Source organism: Nannospalax galili, unplaced genomic scaffold (genome assembly GCF_000622305.1).
Source record: "Nannospalax galili isolate Female #2095 unplaced genomic scaffold, S.galili_v1.0 scaffold574, whole genome shotgun sequence".
Lineage (NCBI taxonomy): Eukaryota > Metazoa > Chordata > Mammalia > Rodentia > Spalacidae > Nannospalax > Nannospalax galili.
In genome coordinates, this window is record NW_008334516.1 from 111,225 (window position 1) to 132,615 (window position 21,391).

Consider the following 21,391-nt stretch of genomic DNA (forward strand, 5'->3'; position numbering starts at 1 on the left):
CAGTCCAGCGGAGGCAATTCTCAGTTGCAGCTCCCTCTACCCAGGTGTGTCAGGTTGAAAAGAGAAGCTCTCCTACCCTCGTGCCGTAGGACCTAAGAATTTGGTTCACAGCACCCACATTAGGCAACTTACAACTTCCAGTAAGTCCAGCTTCAGGGGGATCCAAGACTTCCTCGGGTACCTGTACTCACATGCACATACCCATACAAACATACATATACAGATAATTTTTTAAAATTTATTATTTTTATGAGTGTATTGCCTGCATGTATATAAGTGCACCTGTGTCATGCAATGCCCGCCGAGGTCAGAAGAGGGCGTTGGATCCCGCCGGAACTAGAGTTACTGACAGTTGTTAGCTGCCATGTGGGTGCTGGGTACGGAACTCAGATCTTCTGCAAGAGCAGCCTGTGCTCCAAACCGCTGAGCCATCTCTCCACTATACACATTTTTTTTTTAATTTTATTGTTTTTATTTTATGTGTACAAGTGTATTGCCTGCATGTATGTGAGTGCACCCGTGTCATACAATGCCATGGAGGTCAGAAGAGGGCGTCAGATTCCCCTGGGAACTGGAGTTAAGGATGGTTCGTAGCTGCCATGTGGGTGCTGGGAATCAAACTCGGGTCCTCCTAACTTGTTGACCTCTGAACTTTTTCCATTACAAAAATTTTTTAATTTACTTTTTAAAAATGTATATAAGGGCTGGAGAGACGGCTCAGCGGTTAAGAGCACTGATTGCTCTTGCAGAGGACCCAGGTTCAATTCCCAGCACCCACATGGTGGCTAACAGCCATCTATAACTCCAGGTCCGAAGGGGGATCCAACGCCTTCTTCTGACCTCCGTGGGCATTGCACAACACGGGTGCACTCACACACATGCAGGCAATACACTCGTACACATAAAAATAATAAAGTATTTTTAAAAAGTAAATTAAAAAATTTTTGTAATGAAAAAAGTTCAGAGGTCAACAAGTTAGCTCAGCAGGTGAAAGGCACTTGCCACTAAACTTGAGGACCTGAGTTCAATTCCTGGAAGCCACATATTACAGCCAGAGAATTGACTCCCACCGGTTGTCCTGACCTCCACACATACACAGACACACGTAAATAAAATATAATTTTAAAATATTTTTAAAATGTTCTATTCAAAGGCAGAGAAAGAAACAAGAATATGGTCTAAGTCTCCTCAGAAAAGTAAGGAGAGACCTCCAGCCACAAGCCAGCTGCTCTCTAGCTGTGTTATTCCCTGCCCCCAAGAGGACCACGGTTCATGATTCTGTCAGAGCCCAAAAGGCAGAGGCGTCCACCACAGTGCAGTTGTGCAGCTCAGAGGGCAGAGCACAAAAGCAAATGTGAGAATAAGCCTGCCAGACTTCCTTTCCCCATATGTAGGGAGACTTAAGAAAACAGAACGAAAAGCCAAGCCGCCCTCCTATTGTGGAACACTAAAGGCCAGATCACAAAGCCCACAGAGAAAAAAATGGCAGGACTATGAAGTCCAACTCAGAGCCAAGAAGACAATAAATAGTTTCACATCCTGTTTGCAGGAGGAAATGGGAGCTGGAAGCAGCAGCTCCCCAGGGACCTTTGAGTCTGAACCGTCTGTGTTTCCCTCCCGGAAAACACAGCTAGGCCTCCTGTAGACTCTCCTGTCCTCTGTTCCCAACCCACAGAGTCAGGGAGACTAGGGAGCCCAGGCTCTGCCACCAGCTCCCAGGCTGTAGGCACACTGGAGGAGGAAGGGTCTTATGGCGCCCACAGCGCTCTCTGATGTTAGATCTCATTTCTAAGGGTCAGAAGAGCTGGTCTGACCCTGAGCTGAGATTTCCTGACTGGAAATTATTTGCACTTGGCCTTTTTTTCTTTAACAGTTCATAAGGACAAGTAACAGTCAGAGCTAGTAGGCCAAACAATTGAAAACGGCATAAATACCTGCAAGTTTAGAAACAGCTTAAAGTACGATGTGTCCTTATGAGAGGAAGCCTTGAAAGTGTGAATGACTAACAGCCTGGTCTTTACTTGCTGACTTGGAAACTTCTTTGACACAATGCTAGGGAGGGGGAAAAAAAAAAAAGCAAACTGCAGAGTACCACAATCTATTTTTGGCTTTAAAACAAACTAAAAAAATATTTACTAGGACCATGTTAAGATCCTGATTTAAAGAAACCAGTTGTAAAAAATGTCATTTTCACCATAAAGGAAATTTATTAAGACTAGGAAATAGATAGATGGTCATTAGCTGCCACGTTGGTGTTGGGAACTGAACCCAGGTCCTCTGGAAGAGCAACCAGTGCTCTTAACTGCTGAGCCATCTCTCCAGTCCCAGAATATGTATATTAATGTTTTGATTTGGGCCAGTGAGATGGCTCAACAGGTAAAGGTGCTTGTAGCTTAGTCTAATGACCTCAGTTCAATGTCCAGGGCCCACGTGAAGATGAACTCCTGCAAGTTGTCCTCTGTTCTCCACACTCATGCTGTGGCACACTAACACCTCTCCCCAAAATTAGTAAGTAAAATGTAATAAAAATGTTTCAGCCCACTGAAGCAAGATATGGCTATATAAAGAAATATTTATAGTTTAATCTTTTAGGCTAGCACACATAGAACAAGTTTCATCAGACCATTCTACTTGCCTCTCTCCCCATATCCATATTTTTAAAGATGCACAATAAAGAATGTAGGTGAACTGACATGACTTGGGAATTCTTTTAAAAATAATACAGAAGGGGCTGGAGAGATGGCTCAGTGGTTAAGAATACTGGTGGTTCTTGCAGAAGACCCGGGTTTGAAGCCCAACACCCACATGGCAGCTAACGGTTGTCCATAACTCAAGTTCCAGGGGATCCGTCAGCCTCTTCTGACCTCTGCAGGCATTGCACAACACAGGTACACTTACCTACATGCAGGCAATACATGAATACACATAAAATAAAAATAATAAATGGCCGGGCGTGGTGGCGCACACCTTTAATCCCAGCACTCAGGAGGCAGAGGCAAGCGGATCTCTGTGAGTTCAAGGCCAGCCTGGTCTACATAATGAGTTCCAGGACAGCTGGGGCTACAGGGAGACCCTGTTTCAAAAAGATAATATAAAATAATAAAAAAATAATAATAATAATACAGAAGAGGTCAAAGGAGTTAAGTAATTGTTGAAAATATGAAGTGTTTGGGTTTTTTTGTTTGCTGAGACAGTCTCATGTAGTCCAACACCTAATCCTCTGTCCTCCCTCCCCCTCCCAAGTGCTGGACTGCAGGTATGTACTACCTGAAGAACATGGAGGCTGGTTTTATTTTTCTTTTATACGTTCGAAATTTTCATAATAAATCTTGAGTCTACAGGAAGCATTGTGTAGGAGGAAACCCACCATGGAAGCACATGGCTGTGCTCCTCCCATTTTTACCAGTGGCACAACAGCCAGGCTCTCCTCCTGCGAATGCTCATGTTCCCTAGGCAGGGGGAGCTAAGTCCACGATCGACCTGGCACCCAGACCACCCCACTGCCTTCAGAAGAGCCCAGCTCAGCTCACTCAGGCCCATGCCTCCCTCAGAGCTCTGTGGACTAGGTTGGCATGTTTCCTGTGCAGTTTGGAAGCCAGGGTACACTGTCTTTCAAACTAAGGTCAAGACCCCAGGATATCTTTGTCTCTACAGCCAGACCTGACATCCCCCCCATCATCCACACTTAGCTCCTGAGAAAGTAGGAGAAAACTGCTGTCCAGGCCTGCAGAGCACTGTAGATTCCTTCCAAACAGTCCCAGCCCCGCTGCTCTGTACCTTATTGGCTAAGTAATGGTAGTTGGGCAAGTTATATATCTAAGCCTAACAATCTTTCTGAAAAGGGGAAGAAGACCAGCACAACTAGTATTATTAGTTCAGACAAATCCAAAGCAGCTGGCATATGCCAAATACTCAGGAACGATTAGGTTCTACCATGTGTCACCTCCTGCCACTCCCACTCCTCCCTGTAGCAGCCTCCTTAAGGAGCTTTATCTTGTTCATTTTGTTTCCTTATGCTCAGCATAGTGCCTGGCCCAGTATAGTTCTCAATATATCCTGATAAATAGATAAATCCATCTGTCTACACAGCAAGCACGCAGCAAGCAGCTGTGAAGGGTGGGGTGCTTTTCTACACATGGGGTGGAATGGTGAACAAAACACCAGAGTCACAGCACCTTGCTATTCATGCTCTTCGGAGACCAGACCAGTGAGGTAGCTCTTTTTTATAATTTACAAAAAACTTTTACCTTTGCATTGTATTGTTTGTGTGCACACCCACTACAGCATGCATGGAGAGTTCAGAGAATAACGTGGGTTCTAGGTATTGAACTCAGGTCCTCAGCCTTGGTGGTAAGCACCTTCATCTGCTGAGCCGTCTCACTGGCCCGAGATTGCTCTTTTATATATATGCCATGGGTCTCTCGGAGGTGACATCTGAACAAAGACTTAAAAGAAGTGAGAGAACAGACACACAAGTATCTGCAGAAGGCGTGTTCAGGCCGAGGGAGGTGATGGCAAAAGGTCTTGATGCACGCACACAGGTCGTATGTTCAAAGAATAAAGAGGCCGGTATGGGACAAATGAAAATACTTCATGTCTTTTTCTGTTGATTACAAATAAGCAGACAACACCATTCAGAAATTGAAAAAGATGTATTAAAACATAAGTACAACTGAAAATGCAAAGATCAAAAAGGTAACAATGAACTTGGTATTTCTCCCTGGCTGGATACATTTCGATTGAGAAAGTATGGATGGGAAGTTTAATCTTTTAAGTTATTGCTTTTAGGTGTCCCTTCACAAAATTCACAAATAATTTTAGAAGGCTTCCTTCTGCCAGTTATAAGACACAGGGACAGAGCTGCCACTTGGTTACAACCCCGAAGCTGTTATCTGCAAGAAGGCCTAGGAAGACAGAATGTAGGAACAGGCCAGAAACTCCAATTGAGGTATGTACAGAAGTGAGATGGCCTTGGGACTGAGACCACTTTGAGATGCTCTGCTGGAGTCCGAGCATCTTCCTGCAGGTAGCTGGATGTGCTGCAGACCCACCTGGCCTGCCTAGGGAAGAAGATAGGTCAGGGCTAAGGAGACTTTCTGCCAGAACAGCAGAGTGCTGATGGGGGTTAGGTCAGGTTGGGCAGGCAGGTTGTGAAGTCAGGTGCAGAAAGGAGGTCATCTCAAGGACGGGGGAGAACACTACAGTCATTTGAGCAGAGCCCCCCACCCTCCCTAGGACCAGTCTTGAAGTCTCAGCACTGCAAGGGGAAATGAGGGCACTTGCTGCCAGGAAGCACTAGGAATGAGCAGTCCATTCAGTGGGGACCACTGAAAAGAAGGGCTGCCTCTCCCAAAGGTTTGTACTTATATATCACTCGTGTGGGCTCTGTTGATTTGGACCCTTTTACTATGAACATAGTCCAGGTCAGCTGTGCTGTCCACAGTGGCAAAGGCTCACTGAGAGTAGTGTGACATCCACTGAACAGTGACAATGACAGTCTCAACCCTTGAAACACAGAAAGGTTTTAGGGAACAAGGCAAAGGTGGCCACTGTGTGGGAAATGCTCAGGGCAGGCTCTGTTACCCTTGAGGTGGCTCACAAACAGAGGAGTGCTTGCAAGGCCTAAGCTGACAACGCCCAGATTCATGACAAAACCTGACCTGTCTCCTCACAGATTCACAGGATTCGGGCTGGAGCATTATGGGATGGCACAGTTCCTCAGAAAAGCAAAGCCCTCACACAGGTCAGCGTTAGCTCTGAAGCTGTTCTCTTCCTATGTTTGGTCATCCCGTGCATGCTTTTAAGCTTCAGTTGTGCTTACTCCCTTTATGAATCCTCTTAAAGCTCAGTTCTCAAACATCCTCCAGAGATGACAGAGGGTGGGAAGGAAAAGGAAGCGGCTATGGTGTACCTCAAACCAGTAAGAGGAAAACCACCACTTCCCTTCTCCACTCCTTACATCAGCATGTGTTGGGGGCTATAGAGGGGATTCTTCCTATACCATGGGATTTCCATTGTATTCATTTCTGGGTTTTGAAATAGGATGTGATGTAGTCCAGGCTTGCCTTGAACTCACTATGTAGGTGAGGATGTCCTTGAACTCTGGATCCTTCTCACTGCCACCTTCCAGGTGCTGGGATTACAGGTGAGTGCCAGTCTACTAGGCTTTATTTATTTATCTCTAGTGGTGCTGGGGATTAAATCCAGGCCTTGCACATGTTAGGCAAGGCCTCTACAACTGAGCTACATCCCAAGACCTGGCTTCCCAGTTTAAAGGGAAAAAAGTTTGTTTTAAAGTGAAGTGATGCAGAATATGGGAGAGCATATAAACACTGGCCAACAATCTTCTGAGCACCTGTCTCTCCTCTAAAACAGAATTTCATTGATCTGAGGTGGGGTGGAAGGCCATCAAGGAAAGAAAGGCCAAAATATATCCCTGTCTCACTGTTTATCAGCTCTAAGTAATGGTGGGAAAGCAGGAGAAACAGAATGACACCTGACACAGGGCTTGCTCAGTAGCCGTCCTAGTAGCTCTGCATGAGCCTTAACTCTGCCTCCTTCAGGATTCTGAAGTTTCATGAAGCTGCTGTCAGAGCCATATGGTCCTGCCTCTTTCAGAAGCATGACTGAAGATTCTAGAGACAGCAAGTCTCTGGAGACCACACTGGCAACACAGCCATCACATTTCTGCCCACCGAGAGGGAAGCAAACTCCCCTCTTCAGCTGCTTCTGGGTGGGCTTTGCCTTCAGAGGAACTTCAGTAAAGGATGTAACCGGTACCTCTTACTTCCAAATGGCACGACACGCCTTGAGCAAAGCCTGGACTCACCACCTTAATGAACTCTTCAGTACTGACCTAAAATACCTAGAAGTGAGCTGAGGCATTCATCCTTTGGTAACCTTGATATTAGGAATCCACAAGTTGACAAGATATACTTAAAGGGTGTGACCAAAACCTATGCAGGACATAAAGCTGAGAATAGCTTCATATTTTAGAAAAATGCTAACAAAATCTTGTCAAACTGTCTTCAGGTGGCCTGGTTAATGGATGGTGTCTTAGTAGCTACAATGGAACAGATGCTTCTGACCCTGTGTGAAAGGCCACCCTGGATATGCCTCCACTGTAATATCTCATTCTCCAACTACAAGAAATGCTAAGACTGGTTAAGCCCTTAGATGAAAAGGCCACGTCTACCAGAAATACTAACAGGTCTGCTACTGTCTCCAATAAAGCAAACCATAGCTATTTGATATAGTGATTGGAATGTTTCTGAAATTTCCCAATTAGAAATGACCCTGAAAGAATGTCCAAAAACAGCAAGACAATTTACATATATGCAGAATCACACCATCATTTCATCGTGCAACAATGGCCTCTCACATCAGGAAGATTAAATAGAACAAACATATCCTTTATACACATTTTTTTCTCTGTGAGTACACATGTGCTTGTCCTTGCCCAAGTCCTCAAGGCCACACATGGTTATGGGCTACATTTTCTGCACAAGAATCCAGTTTGGACTTGTTTCTTGCTCAGGATATGTTCTGGGTCTTCTCTTAATTTTTCCGGATGTCCGCATACACCACAGACTCTGACTTATTAATCTTGTCACTGTGATGTCCGCCGGAGTGGTCTAACTGCGCATATATGACTGGGCCCTGAAGAAGAGAGCAGAGTTAGAGACACACAGATGTGTTCACTAGAGTGACAACACTATGCTTCCCAAGCAAGAGTCCCTCCTTAGAAGATTCAAGGTCGCTTATGAATATGTCCAGGACTGACTCTAAAACAAGACTGGGATCCACTGGCAATCACTAAAGCTGGTATGTGAGGCCCAGTGTATTTTAGAGTATTTTTGCATGACAAGATGGTACTATTATAACTAGCACCTATCTGACACTGCCTAGGCTATTTATAGGTATCATGTCATTTAAGTCTCATGACAAGGCCAACGGGAATGGGTAACATAATTAATGCCATTTTAGACACGGTGAAACTGATATTTAAGAGGTTCAAAATATGCCCAAGGCATTCACCAGTCTAAATAGTCTCATGAATTCTGACTGTGGCTTTGCCTGAGTTCATATGGGTCTAGTGATTTTTTTTTTTAAACCACATTGATAGACCATCACAGCACCCTTGCACCTGGACCTGTCTTTTCTGTGGAAGTTAGGAGTGCTTAACTCTGCAGGGTCTCGGCTTACATACAAAAGGACATGGGTTGGGCTCCTGGCCACAGATGCTTTTGACTACTGCATTTACTATATTGAAGTGGAATGCTGAAGGACAGTGTTGGACTTCTCAAAGAAAGTTCTGAATTGGGACCAAGTAAACCAAGGTTAGAATGTCTGTCCAACTGCAGAACTGGGTGCCAAATAAATAACTGGCAACTGTTTTAAGCACTTCATTTTGGGGTGGTGGTGTTACACAACAGAAGATAATTGATACAGTGAGTAGAAAACTAAGAGAACAGAGAAAGCAAGGAAAGAAACTACAGAATTAACTACCAGGCACTAGTCAGTAAATGACAAAATCCCAGTAGGCATTTCATGTGAGACAATACTGTCTTTCATGGCGAGAGAACGCAATAGTTTGTTGAGAAGGAAATGAAGGACTCTCTACTCGAGGATGGATTTGATTTTCTTCAAGATGATTACCACTGTCTAATGTTATTCCCATTGCTTTTCTCCCTTAGAATGCACTGGGTCATAAGTCAGGAACTTTGTTACTTAATTGCCTAGAACTTGGCAGACTGTGTTAGGGACCAGATAAAGGGATGGGTAAAGCAATGAATTCAGCGGCTGTGGGACCTGGTTGAGGCCAGGGACCTGATGTTGGATCTAGCTCCCTCTAGAAAGATCTCTGAAGCCTGGTTCTGCAGCTAGTTAGAAGGTGAAGGCACTCTGATGTCTCTGTGGAACATGCCTCAGGACCTTGACTTTGAGGGTCAGTGAGATTGCTTTGGATGATCCAGTGAAACAAGATCAACCTGCAAGTGAGCCTGCCACTGCTAGGACCACTTGCTTTAGGGTATGCAAGAATACAGAAAAAAAGGAAAAGCGACAGAACTCACATTAACCTGTTTTTATTGTACATCTTGACATTAAACCTCTCCACTCTTTTCCCCTAACAAAGATGTGAAATTCTGTTTTAATGTTCATCCCAACCCCCAACAATTTACTATACAAATAGGCCTTAAAAATGTTTCAAGAGACAAATCACCTGACTTAAGTCTATTCTTTTAGTTGTAACTAGAAATGAAATCACCGCTGAATTCTACCTGCATCAAATTTAATCTCATATAAAAAGGTGCTGGTGAAGGTGGGGGAAGGTCCAGGAAGAGAAGGTTCTAGGGAATGAGGAGCACTGCCTCTGCCTACTAGAGGTCAGAAGTCCTTACAGTATCCTGCAGCACACTTCCCAGAAACTTCGCAACCTTTGGTAATTGGATTCTGGTCCTTCAGGCATAAATGGATCACTCTCAACCTCTCTGCACTGTCACTGAGAGGGAACATCTGCCTCACTGTGTGCTCATGACCAATGAGAAAACATTCCAGTTTTTATTTCACTGTTTCTTAAAGCCAAATATAAATGAAATACTCCTATGTGTTATGGCTCTTTGAGACAAATGAGACTAATTCTGATTATCAAAACACAGTTGAAAAGAGTTGGTCAACCTGGATAGAAAGAAAGCACATATCTCAGAACTGTCCACATCTGGATCTGAATACCAGCTCTGCCCCATCTACTGACCCTGAGCAAGTGATTCAACCTGACTAAGCCTTCCTGGGTAAAAGACAATAGACCCTGCATCTTGCAGGACCACCTTGAAGGCTCAATGAGAAGCTGCACATGGTGCACATCTGGAATCACTGTGGCCGACAGATAGATAAATATTCCATTTAATCACTGTTCTCCAAATAACTGCCTTCTACATGCAAAGCACTATTTCTAGAAAACAGTCTAGAAAATCAATTTCTCAAATATTTACAGAAAAATTATTTTAAAACAATTTTAGTCAAAATCAAACTTTTAAAGAAAGATTTCTTGCTTACCCTTTCTCCCTTGCTATAAGGCCCCAGGCTCTAAGCAGAACCTACTTCCCAACCAGACCAGCTCCCTGCTGTGCTGGCCAAACTCCCTCTGTTCTGCCATTCATCCCCCTTTTGCGAAAGAAAGGACTCTACTCTCCAGTCCCTAGGGTGAATCAAGATGCTATCTTAGCCAGTCACAATGACTGACCCTTGCAGGTGACTAGCAGAGGTCTCTACCTGTGACCTAGTCTTGGCCTACAGGGACTAGAAGAGTTTGCTTGGGGCTTCTGGTGAAAGCTCCAACAGGAACTACAAAGGACCCTTCATAATTCTTCCTGTTTCCTGTTTGCACAAACCTGAAGCAAGGAAGCCCCTCTGAGGCTAAGGGACCACAGCTGCAAATAAAGATACTGTGCAGCTGGGCATAGTGGTGGCCTCCTATAGCACTTGGGAGACTGAGGCAGGAGGATCACCTTGAGTTCAAGCCCAATCTGGGCTATGGAGTGATTTTGAGGCCAGCCTGAGCTACACATGGCAAGACTCTGCCTCAAAAAACAAACCACCGGGGGAGGTGAATCTCTGTGAGATCAAGGTCAGCCTGGTCCACAAAGTGACTTCTAAGTGGGCTAGAACTAGGGAGAACCTGTCAAAAAACAAATGAAAAACAACAACAAAAAGAAGAAACTATGCAGAGGATGAACTAGCTACAAGACCACGGATCTTTAATGACACTGTTGAACGACAGATTCAACATGGAAGTGCCCTTGAGATACTCCTGAGAAGCTTATCTGAGAGGGAGGCATCTCAGATATGTTAATCTAAAGGTAGCTCTGTGATGATGAGCAAAAAGGTCCATAGAGCTTTGGACCTGTGTGCACTATCTGACACAAATTTGAATCCTAGGAGAGTAGCCTCTGATGTAAGCATGACCACTGAAGCAACCTAAACAAAACCTAAAAAACAACAAGGGGCTGGAGAGACGGTTCAGTGGTTAAGAGCACTGACTGCTCTTGCAGAGGACCCGGGTTTGATTCCCAGCACCCACATGGCGGCTATGAACCATCCTTAACTCCAGTTCCAGGGGAATCCGAAGCCCTCTTCTGACCTCCGTGGCATTGCACAACACAGGTGCACTCACATACATGCAAGCAACACACTCATACACGTAAAATAAAAATAATAAATAAAATATTAAAAAAAACAAAATTACTCAGTAAATCTGGAAATCATGTAGTTCTCTTCAAAGTCTTGTGCTCACTGGCAAAGGATTTACAATTTCGGTAATAGGCAAGTTAGAAAATAATTTTAACAATTAAAACTTTCAAAGTTATGATTCACATATGAGAGATAACATGTGCTGTGTGTCTTTCTGGGTCTGGGTTACCTCATTCAGCATTGCTTTTTAAAAACTTTATTATTTTTATTTTATATGTATGCATGTATTGACTGCATGCAGGTAAGTGCATCCATGTTGTGCAATGCCCCCGGAGGTCAGAAGAGGCTATCAGATCCCCTGGGACTGGAGTTACGGACAGTTGTTAGGTGTCATGTAGGTGCTGGGATTCGAACCTGGGTCTTCTGCAAGAACAACCAGTGTTCTTAACCACTGAGCCATCTCTCCAGCCCTGAAATCTTGAACTTTCTGCCTCAGCCTTCCAAGTGCTAGAATTCTAGGTGGGTGGCACACACTAAGCTATTTTTAGTGTACTTTAAATCTGACCATCTCTAACCTACCTATGCATTTATTTATTTGTTTGTTTATTTATTCTGGAAACTTAACCCAAGGTCTTGTGCACGCTATATAAGCACACACTCTGCCCCTGAGCTAGATCTCATCCCCTCTTTTTAAATTTTTATTTACTCAGAAGGCAAAGATAGGCAAATCTCTGTGAGTTCATGGCCAGCCTACATAGTGAGTTCCAAAGCCTGTCTCAAAAAGAACCCCCCCAATTTTTAAAAATTTATTTTTAATGAATATTTTCTGTGCATATATGTAGATGTACCACATGTGTGCAATGCCCATGGAGACCAGAAGAGGGCATCATATCCCCTGGAACTGGAGTTGTAGATGGCTGTTAGCTTCCATGTAGGTGCTGGGAACTGAGCCCGGGTCATCTGCAAGAACAGTCTGTGCTCTTATCTGCTGAGCAGTCTTTCCAGCCATTTCTCTCCCCATCACACCTAACTTTTCATTGGAGTATTCTGATTATATGCAACACAATCATCAATGTGGCTAGCTTAAATCTACTCCACTACAGCAGTCCTCTCTCACTCCGTTTTGCTTTCCATGATTTCAGTCACGCAGTCAAAGATAGCCAGAAAATTCTAGGGTGTTTTTTTGTTTCTTTGTTTGGGTTTTGGTTTGCCATACCTCATTTTACTGCTACATTTTAAGTTTACTGATCTTTTCTTCAGTGGTGTCTAATCTGGTTGTATTTGTTTCATTTTTTTTCTCTTTATTCTCATAAGAGTCTCATTCTGTGGCCCAGGCTAGCCTAGAATTCATTATGTAGCCCAGGCTGACCACACACTCTTGGTGATCTCCTGTCTATACCTCCCAAGTGATGGGTTTTACAGGCATAAGCCACCATGGCTGACTCTAATCTGTGTTGACGGCATCCAATGCTTTTCATTTCTGTAAGTTCCACCTCGTTTTGTCTGATTTACTAGCTCTTTCATCATTATGTGCAAGGTTTCCTTCACCTCCTTAAGTTTACATGTAAGACCCATCTATGCTTTAAGGTCCTTGTTTATGAACCCCATCATCTGTCATGTCTGGATTGGTTTCTATCAGCTAATTCCTTCTAGCTACCTGCTCCTTTAGGCCTAGTCTCCCACCCACCCTCAACCCCTTTGAGGCAAGTCTCTACATAGCTTAGGCTTAGCCTTAAACTCTAGGCAATCTTCCTGTGTCAGCCTCCCAAGTATTGGGGTCACAAGCATGTGTTACCATATCTGGCTGTATGCCTCGTCATTTTTTACCGCTTGCAGACACTGAATTTCACATTGTTGCACACAAAGTATGTGGAATTTCATTGTAGCATGTAGCTAAATTTCTTTTGGATTTTTAATTCTGTCAAGGTTTTCTCTCAAGCTTTGTAGTCCTTTATTCTGGTGTTTATTCAATTCTGCTATGAAGGAGTGACCATTCTGAGTACCCACACCAATATCTGTGTATTTTCTCCACAAACTATTCCCAGCCCCAGATGAGTTCCATAGTCTGTGTAACCTGTTCTTTTCAGGTAACTGTTTCCCTGGTCTCAGTTTTCTCCCATGGATGCACTAATCTGCAGTCAGCCAAAGACTCCAGGTCTTTAAAGTATACACATGCACTGTTTCTTTGTACAGTCTTATTTTCTGGCACTCTGCCTCATAAACCCTGACCACTGTGACTAATCCAAACTTTGGTTTCTACCCCCTCAGTTCAGTGAAACAGTTGAGCTCCATTTCCATTTTCCTTCCCTGCACTATGTTCTGGAAAACCTCAAGGCAGTAAGCTGGGGAATTGTAGGACTCATGTTTCCTTTCTTCCTGGGATCACGGTGTTGTATAACCCATTTCCCAATGTCTAGAAAACTGTTGCTTCATTATTTGAAATAAGGAGTTTGTTTGCAGCAGAAGAGCAATACCATCTCCCTTCAAGGGCAGAATAAGAAGCCTGTCCTAAGGCTTCTTTAGCCTTTAAGCTGCTTATAGCTCTTTACAGCTGCTTGTAACTCTCACGACTTCATTACAACTCTATTCCTGGTCACGATTCAAGTCAGTAGTTACCCACAGATATGGGAGGGAGAAAGGGAAGATGAGAAGGAGGGAAATAGGGACTAGGAACAGGTTATAAGCCTGATGCTGTGGTAAAGAACCTGTTGCTTTCACAATGGGGTCCTAACCCAAATTTTGTGACTAACTTGTATATTCTAGTAATTTGGCAATAGCAATCCTCGGTTTCCTCGCTGGTGTAGCAGTTCTCTCACCAAATATAAAGCCTATGGAATAAGACCACAAGTGTTGGCTATGAAACATTATTTTCCTTTATTCTTTTAAATTCATTTCCTTTACCTAACACCTCCTTATGGCAAAGTAGATTTGGCCAAATTCCTTAGGATGGGTTTTATTCTAGAAGGTCTACATAGATGCGAAGCAATGAAGCTTTGATAAAGCCATAGTTAAAATTAAAAGAGCACAAAGCACAATGCTAGGTTCTGCACTAAAGTGAAGTAAAGGTTAGTTCACTTTAGTACTTCCTATAATAAGTAGAAACCAAACTCCATTCCTTGTTTATCTAGTCTATTATTTACATAAGAATTTCCTTTTCATTTTTTATTTTTAAATTTTATTACTTTTTTTGAGTGTATGAGTGTTTTGCCTGCATGTATAAGTGCACCTCATGCCCACAGAGGCCATAAGAGGATGTCAGAACCCCTGGAACTAGAATTAAGGACAGATATTAGCTGCTATGTGGGTGCTGGGAACCAAACTAGGTCCTCTGGAAGACCAGTAAGTGCTCTTAACCGCTGAGCCATCTCTCCAGCTCCATCCTTTCAAAAAAAATTTTTTATAAAGAATCCATGAACATAAACCTATTTTATAATCAATACCAAGAATATCAACTTTTCCCTGATAATCTCCCCCCCCACCATGTGTGCCTGAATGGGCATGCATGCAAGCACATAAACTATCGTGGATGCCATTCCTCAGGATCATCTACCTTTTTTGGAGACAGGGTCTCTCACTGGGACCTGAAGCTTGCTAGTTATGCTACACTGGCCAGTGAGCCTCAGAGATCTGCCTACTCCCCCAGCATTAGGATTACAAGTGCATGCCACCACACACAGCTTTTTAAAATGTGGGTTTGGAGGGATCAAACCCAGGTCCTCTTGTAAGCACTTTACTGAATGAGCTCTCTCCCTAGCCCTCCCTGCTAACTTCATATAGAGTACTTTAGAATATAGTTTACTAGGTTTTTATTTTCTTGGTCAATCAAAGAATTTTTTACAGTTAACAAAGCCATCTCCTACTTCTACTTGGGCCAAAGAAGTTAACTTTTTTTTTGTTTAGACAGGCTCTCACTATATCATACTAGCTGGTCTGGAGTTGGCTATGTAGACCAGGCTGCCTTTGAATTCACAGAGATCCACTTGCCTCTGCCTCCTGAGTGCTGGACTGAAGACGTGTGCCATCATGCTTGTCTGGAGCCAACTTTTTTTTTTTTTTTTTTGATCTTTTTGAGACAGGGTTTCCCTGTGTAGCCCCAGCTGTCCTGGAACTCACCATGTAGACCAGGCTGGCCTTGAACTCAGAGATCCGCTGGCCTCAGCCTCCCAAGTGCCACACCGGGCTGGAGCCAACTTTTTAATCGACAATGTTTGTAGCGGTTTGATAGAAAATTACCCAAATCGGTTCTCTACACATTTACCTGTGATCTTTGACCAGCCCTTTAATTCCTGTCACCCTCCCTTTCGCTGTTCTTCTGCATGTCTCTATCACAGTTCTGTATTCTCCCCCGTCCCCAGGAAGTGACAGAGCACCAAACCTTAGGGCAGAGTGCCCTGCAGAACTGCCATCAACTGTTACCTGGTATGATCCGGAAGGCAGACTCTTTACTAGACCCTCTGTGTCGGAGGGGTACTTCCGTGGAGCCTGCTTAACCGGTGACAAAGTCTCTGATGTACTGCAGCTGATGGGGTGGAAATTTGAAGAACAAATGTAAAAAAAAAAAAAATTACAATAAATGGAAACAAAAGTACAGAAGTGATGGCAAGATGAAGGAACAGAAGAACAAAACCGAACAGTGGACAACAGAAGAATGGGCAGCGAGACAAGACTGGCTTCAGACTACTTGAATGGGCAGCGAGACAAGACTGGCTTCAGACTACTTTCTACCTGAGGTTTGCTCATTCTGAGTCAACCTGCCTGCTGCTGGGGGAGGCAGGGAAATGACTGTGGTATGATAGCTTCACCTAACAGCAATACTGTGAGTCTCGTCACAACACACATTTTGGTTTGGTTTTGGTGCTTGGTCTTTACCCTGCTGTCCAACTTGCTTCAGGATAACATTTGAAGGAACAAGCTCTACCTAGCACTGCTTTTGTTATCACTGAAGTTAAGCCTCTTCCAGATGTATTTTTAAAATTACAGATCTATATCCAGGCCAGGCATGGTGGCACACGCCTTTAGTGTCAGCACCCAGAAGGCAGAGGCAGGTGGATCTCTGTGAGTTCAAGGCCAGCTGAAGCTACAGGGAGACCTTGTCTCAAAACAAAACAAAACACGATACAACACAACACCAGATCTATATCCAGACTCACAACTGGGGCTCTTCTTGCTCTTTCCATTCTTTAGTTCTCCACATTTTGTTTCTCTACCAATACCACAACCAAAGACAAAAAACCTCAAGACACAGATAGCCCAGGAAGTCATGACTGATGAGAAACTCTGGAGCGCCCCATCACAGTCTGACTTAGGAACTTGGGGGCATCTCCAACAAGTGCTAGCTCAGGAGTAAGTCAGGAAAAGTGGCCAAGCAGTGGCCTGGTAGGGATTTCCTAATGAGATTTGTCTGTGCAGCATCAATCCTCAGTAACATGCTATCATAAGAGCTAAGGAGTCTGGAGAGAATCATATTTAAAGTGTCATTATTAAGACCAAAGCATCCTGGGCATTCTGTGACCTGCCTTCTCTGGGATGGGAGGCTACATGCCCTAATCCAAGTTGCTTGATTTTCTAACAAAAAGAAGGTGTTAATCATAAAAAATTGACAATAAAATTCATGTATGAAAACACACACACATTTTACATGAATCGCATACACACACACACATACACACACAGACAGACAGACATAAACAGACAAATCTAACTTCATCTGGATGTTATTCTGCATGTTTCTGGTATAATCATGTGACATATTTGTGCACAAACCATAATAGCTGTGGGGTTAGTGCAGAGCTTGCTGGTTAGCTATCAACAAGGGAAATGGGCTGGATACATACACATAAATATTAACAGCAATGGGCAACGTGATTAGTTACCATGTGTCTATCAGGAGTGGAGAGGAGACCCAGCCCTGTTACAGTTCCCATGTGTCTTCTATGTCAGCTTTCTTAGAAGAAGGTAAGCAGGACCTGATCCCAACACATCAAGGTAAAAAAGCAGGGAGGGGGAAAACCAAAGTAAGAAGAAAGCCGCATTCCTGGTGCCATGCAGGACTCTAGGGAATATGTCCCTGCCCACTTATTAACCCCAAGCAAGAACTATAGTTGGACATGCCACCACCTTGGATTAGTCTCAAGTTGAGAACCGTCAATCCCAATAGATGTAATTATAAAACACTCACCATGCAAGGGAGCAACACAGTCAGCAGAACAGAGCATTCCAAGCAAATAATACCTGAATTGGAACACTTAGACTTGTTTAAACACAGCACTCTTAAAAGCTCAAGGTCAGCAAAGCCCACAGGGAGAGGCTCCCGTCATCTGGGCATGCAGTCCTCTCTAACCACAGTCCCCCAGGATGGTTAAAGTTAGATCGGGTGCCTTTGACACTGTCCGTGCTACACCAACTTGAAGCCAGCCTTCGCCTCCAGTCTTACCGCATGAGTGCTAGAGCTTATATGGGTTAGCTTTCCAGCTGGAGTGGGGAAAGAGAAGGTCTTTCCGTTAGACACAGCCTACATTCAAAGATGCCCCTTTTGAGAAGCCGTAAACAAATTCAACTATTTACTCTTATTCTCCCGGTTTGGGTGCATGCAGCCAAAAAAGAGAAAAGCAATCAAACTGCTCAAGTTTGTAGCAGGGCAGGGAAATACAACAGGGAAAAGCCCTGCACCATCATATTATGTCCATTTATCGCAGAGCTCTTTACAGTTACCCAAGCGAAAGGAAGACCTTTATTAGGTTATTCCCAACAAATGCTATTTTTCATTCCAAATTTTTTACATTTATGTGTGTGTGTGTGTGTGTGTGTGTGTGTGTGTGTGTGCGTGCGCGCATACCACAGTGGGCAAGTAGAGGTCAGGGAGTTGGGAGTTGGTTCTCTCCTACCAGGTAGGTTCAAGGGGATCAAACTCAGTTCATCAGTCTTGGTGGCAAACACCTTTATCCCGAGTCATTTTGCCAGCCCCTGTTGTTTTGAGACAGTTTCATGTTGCTTAGGCTGGTCTCAAGCTTGCTATATAGCTGAATATGACCTTGAACGCCTGGTCTTCTTGCCTCCACCTACCAAGTACTATGATTACAGGTGTGTGCCACCATGCCTAGTAAAATTAAACACTTAAATTAGGCGAGTAATGTCTGTGGCTTAAGAAGTCTAATTGCTGAGTGGATGGCACTGAAACCCAGCACATGACTGCTGAGCGATTCATTTCCCCAAACCTCAGAAGGAACTGGAGGACAGAATTAGTATCATATTCCAAATCTGACAGCAGGCCCCTGCCTTCTGCTTGCCCATGTCAGAATACCTCCTAAGTAGACTGCTTGATCTCAGCAGAAAAACAAACAGCAGATAGTTCTTCACAATGCTTTTTCCATAATAAATACATTTTTATAAACCTTGATTTCCTCTCTCCAGCCCTCCCCTAAAAGGCAGTGGCTCTTACCCAGTGTAATCCCGTTTCGAATTTCTCCTTCTATAGAGGACGGCCAGAATCATGGTGATGAGCAGAGTGAGGCCTAGGACCACAGCGGTGACAATGCCCACCACCACCCACACTGGGAACACTGCCAAGTTCTCTAGAGAAAAGAACAGGGTGGGGTGCAGGGACATGGCCAAAGACAGAAGAAATGGAATTTCATTAATAAGCAAAAGTCTGCCTTAGCAGTTTTCATTTTATTTATACTTTTACTATCCAAATTACAGAGCAGTATCTAATTGATGACATGCTGTTGATACCTACAACCTGTCAGCTGAAAATGACCTAGAGAGCTAAGCTCTTCTACACCCATAATCACACTCCATGCTCTACAGTCAAAGCAAAACTGGAGATGCAAATGTGCAGCAATCTTCTCTCCAGGGAAAAGACTGATGCCCAAGGAGACAATGAACGTGCATTTCCTGCACATCTTAGACAAGAAAAAGATCACTGTCCTGCTGTGGGAGATATCAAAATTGCCTCCTGGACAATATCAAAACAGCATCAATCTCCTTTTCCACAGTCCACGTCATCTAACCACAATGAATTTAATCCTACTTGTAATTACCATCAAAAAATTAATGTGCCTAAAATCAAACCCACAGGCTCCAGACACAGGTGCACCACAGGAGGAACCATCCGTTCTGCAGACTGTGCAGCAGTTCCTCAACCACCAGCTGTGTGTGGCTGAGCTACAGGGCCTCAAAGACAGGAAGCACAACTATAAGGCAAAATTCTTCCCTTCAGGGCCTGGGGGTGTGGCTCAGTGGCAGAGTGCTTGTCTAGCATCTGTGAGGCCCTGAGTTTGATATCAGGTACCACAAAAATCAAGTTTAAACAAAAAAACAAAAAAAAACTTCCTTCCGGGCTTGGAGAGGTGGCTCAGCAGTTAAGAGCACTTGCAGAGGATCTGATTTCAACTCCCAGCACCCATGTCATGAGGCTCACTGTGACTCTAACTCCAGGGGATCTGATAACTCTGGCCTCCTCCGGCAACTAAACACACATAAATTCATATTCTCTCTCACACACATACACACTATTTTTTAAAAATCTTCCTTTCAAATGCACCATGAAATATGTCTTATTTTCCAACTATACATGTCTCATTATAGCAAAACTAACAGAGGAGTACCTTTTTCCACAACATAGAGCCTGATATGCCCAGGCTGGACAACAATGTCAGGAGGGTTTTTGACATCACAGATATAGGTGCCATTATGTTTGAATTGCATATTTTCTATGTTGATTGATGCATCTTTCTTGTCAAGATCTCCAGCCCAGCTGATTCGGTCTTTAAATGGTGCATAATTCCCAACGTACACCTGCCCTTGTGAGTAGTGGAAAAACTGCAACAAGAAAACAAGAACATATGAGCTTCTCTCAGAGGCAGAATCCCCAACATCTACAACAGGCACGCTGTTAGAGCTTCTTTTTTTTTTTGATCTTTTTGAGACAGGATTTCCTTGTAGCCCCAGCTGGCCTAGAACTCACTATGTAGGCCAGGCTGGCCTCAAACTCACAGAGATCCACCTGTCTCTGCTTCCCAAGTGCTGGGATTAAAGGCGTGCGCCACCACGCCTGGCAGAGCTTCTTTTTAAAAAGATTCCCCACAGCAAGACATGCAAATCATATGAGTCTTGAGCTACTGAATCTCAGCCAGACAGTTCTGGAGTTGATGGAGTTCAACCTTGCCAAATTTCAGCTGAAGAACGGGCATAGACATAATCTCTAATTCTTCCAACATCCCACTGAAATAATTTTCACTGTTCATATATTTTTTAATATTTTATTTTTGTTTTTTATGTGTATGAGTGTATTGCCTGCATGTAGGTAAGTGTACCCGTGTTGTGCAATGCCCGTGGAGGTCAGAAGAGGGCGTTGGATTCCCCTGGAACTGGAGTTTAGGCAGTTGTTAGCCACCATGTGGGTGCTGGTAATTGAACTCAGGTCTTCTGCAAGAACAGCCAGCACTCTTAACTGCTGAGCTATCTCTCCAGCCCACTTCTGTCTTCCACAGACACCATAAAGAAAGTCTAGGGCTAGGCTGGAGAGATGTCTCAGTGGTTAAGAGCAATGGCTACTCTGGCAGAGGACTTGGGTTTGGTTCCCAGCACCCACATGGTAGGCTAACAACTATCTGAAACTTCAGTTCCAGGGGATCTGACACCCTTTTCAGGTCTCTGCAGACACTGCATGACATGGGTACACTTACATACATGCAGGTAAAACAATCACACACATAAAATAAGTAAACTTTAAAAAAAATTTTTTTAAGTGGGGTGTGTGTGTAACAGCAAGATAGCTCAGCAGGTAAGGGCACTGGCTGCCAAACCATACTGCCTAAGTCTGATCCTGGGACACACGTGGTAGAAGGAGAAACTGAGTTCTGCAAGCTTTCCTCTGACCACCCAAGCACCATGGCACCTGCACACCTACACACAAAAATAATAATTTTTTTTTTCGGTCTTTTTGAGACAGGGTCTCCCTGTAGCCCCAGCTATCCTGGAACTCACTATGTAGACCAGGCTGGCCTTGAACTCACAGAGATCTGCCTGCCTCTGCCTCCCGAATGCTGGGATTAAAGGCGTGCACCACCACGCCCGGCAAAAATAAATGTTTTCTAAAAAAGAAAATAAGGGGGGCTGGAGAGATGGCTCAGCAGTTAAGAACACTGACTGTTCTTGCAGAAGACCCAGGTTCAAATCCCAGCACCCACACCCCACACGG

General features: G+C 43.9%; 1 protein-coding gene across 2 annotated transcripts in view; it reads right to left on the reverse strand.

Moving 5' to 3' along the window:
• Positions 1 to 4,633: 4,633 nt before the first annotated feature.
• Mpzl1 (myelin protein zero like 1) overlaps positions 4,634 to 21,391 on the reverse strand; it is a 67,403-nt gene continuing 50,645 nt past the window's right edge. Inside the window, exons 3-6 of one of the 2 annotated variants that reach the window (XM_008829365.3) lie at positions 19,797 to 20,010; positions 18,629 to 18,761; positions 15,607 to 15,709; positions 4,634 to 7,659 (exon numbers count right to left, since the gene is read on the reverse strand). In XM_008829365.3, coding sequence (XP_008827587.1) covers positions 7,558 to 7,659; positions 15,607 to 15,709; positions 18,629 to 18,761; positions 19,797 to 20,010 — 552 coding nt within the window. In that variant the 3' untranslated portion in view covers positions 4,634 to 7,557. The remainder of the gene's footprint in view (positions 7,660 to 15,606; positions 15,710 to 18,628; positions 18,762 to 19,796; positions 20,011 to 21,391) is intronic. The other variant, XM_008829366.3, reaches the window with a different exon arrangement.